The 823-nt window shown below is 34.0% G+C and overlaps 1 protein-coding gene across 1 annotated transcript in view; it reads left to right on the forward strand.

Moving 5' to 3' along the window:
• Nucleotides 1–823, forward strand: part of LOC112687158 (microtubule-associated protein futsch) — a 22,402-nt gene that overhangs the window by 16,878 nt on the left and 4,701 nt on the right. Inside the window, exon 6 of the mRNA XM_025559734.1 lies at nt 1–823. This exon is cut by the window's left edge and continues 3,398 nt beyond it; it is cut by the window's right edge and continues 2,668 nt beyond it. Within this exon, the coding sequence (XP_025415519.1) occupies nt 1–823 (823 nt within the window).

Genomic DNA, 823 nt, shown 5'->3' on the forward strand with positions numbered 1-823 from the left:
ACATTCAGTTGATGGAAATAAAAATGAGTCAAAACCCTCAAATAAAGCAGGGCCCATATGCGAGGAAGAAGTAAAAGATACAACTGTGGAACAGACCACTAGAGAAATTACAATTTCAGATATTGCCAATAAGGATGAAAATAAGACATCAAGTAAGGCGGGATCAGTATGTGATGAACAACTAAGAGATTCTGAAACCAAAACCATCACAAAAGACTGTACAGTATCAAGTAGATCGAGTTCTGTTGGTCAAGAACAAGTAAATGAACAACTAAGTGGAATGGATCAATTAGAGTCTAAGACTTTCAGTAAAGCGGGATCCATATGTGAAGAACAAATAAAGGATTCTGAAATAGAAATGAATTCGAAACATCATGAAAAAACAAGTAGATCGAGTTCTATCTGTCAAGAACAAGGAAATGCTCATCCCATTTCAACCGATAAAAATAATTTTACATCCAGTAAGACAGGATCAATATGTGAAGATTCCATTAAAGATTTTGGAACCGAAAAAATCATAAAATCAAGTAGATCGAGTTCCGTTTGTCAAGAACAAGAAAATGCACATTTCATTGTAACCGATAAAAATGAGTCTCAAGTATCCAGTAAAGCAGAGTCTATGAATGAAGAACCAATTAATGACTCTGAAACCGAAAAGACCACAAAGGCAAGTAGATTGAGTTCTATATTTCATGAACAAGAGACTGTACATTCAGCTGTAAAAGATACACAATCGTCAAAGACATTAAGTAAGGAAGAATCCATAAGTGAAGACCCAATAAAAGATTCTAAAATAGAACACGTCACTAAAGAAATTACAATT

This window comes from Sipha flava, unplaced genomic scaffold (assembly GCF_003268045.1).
Source record: "Sipha flava isolate LNK unplaced genomic scaffold, YSA_version1 333_pilon_pilon, whole genome shotgun sequence".
Classification (NCBI taxonomy): Eukaryota; Metazoa; Arthropoda; class Insecta; order Hemiptera; family Aphididae; genus Sipha; species Sipha flava.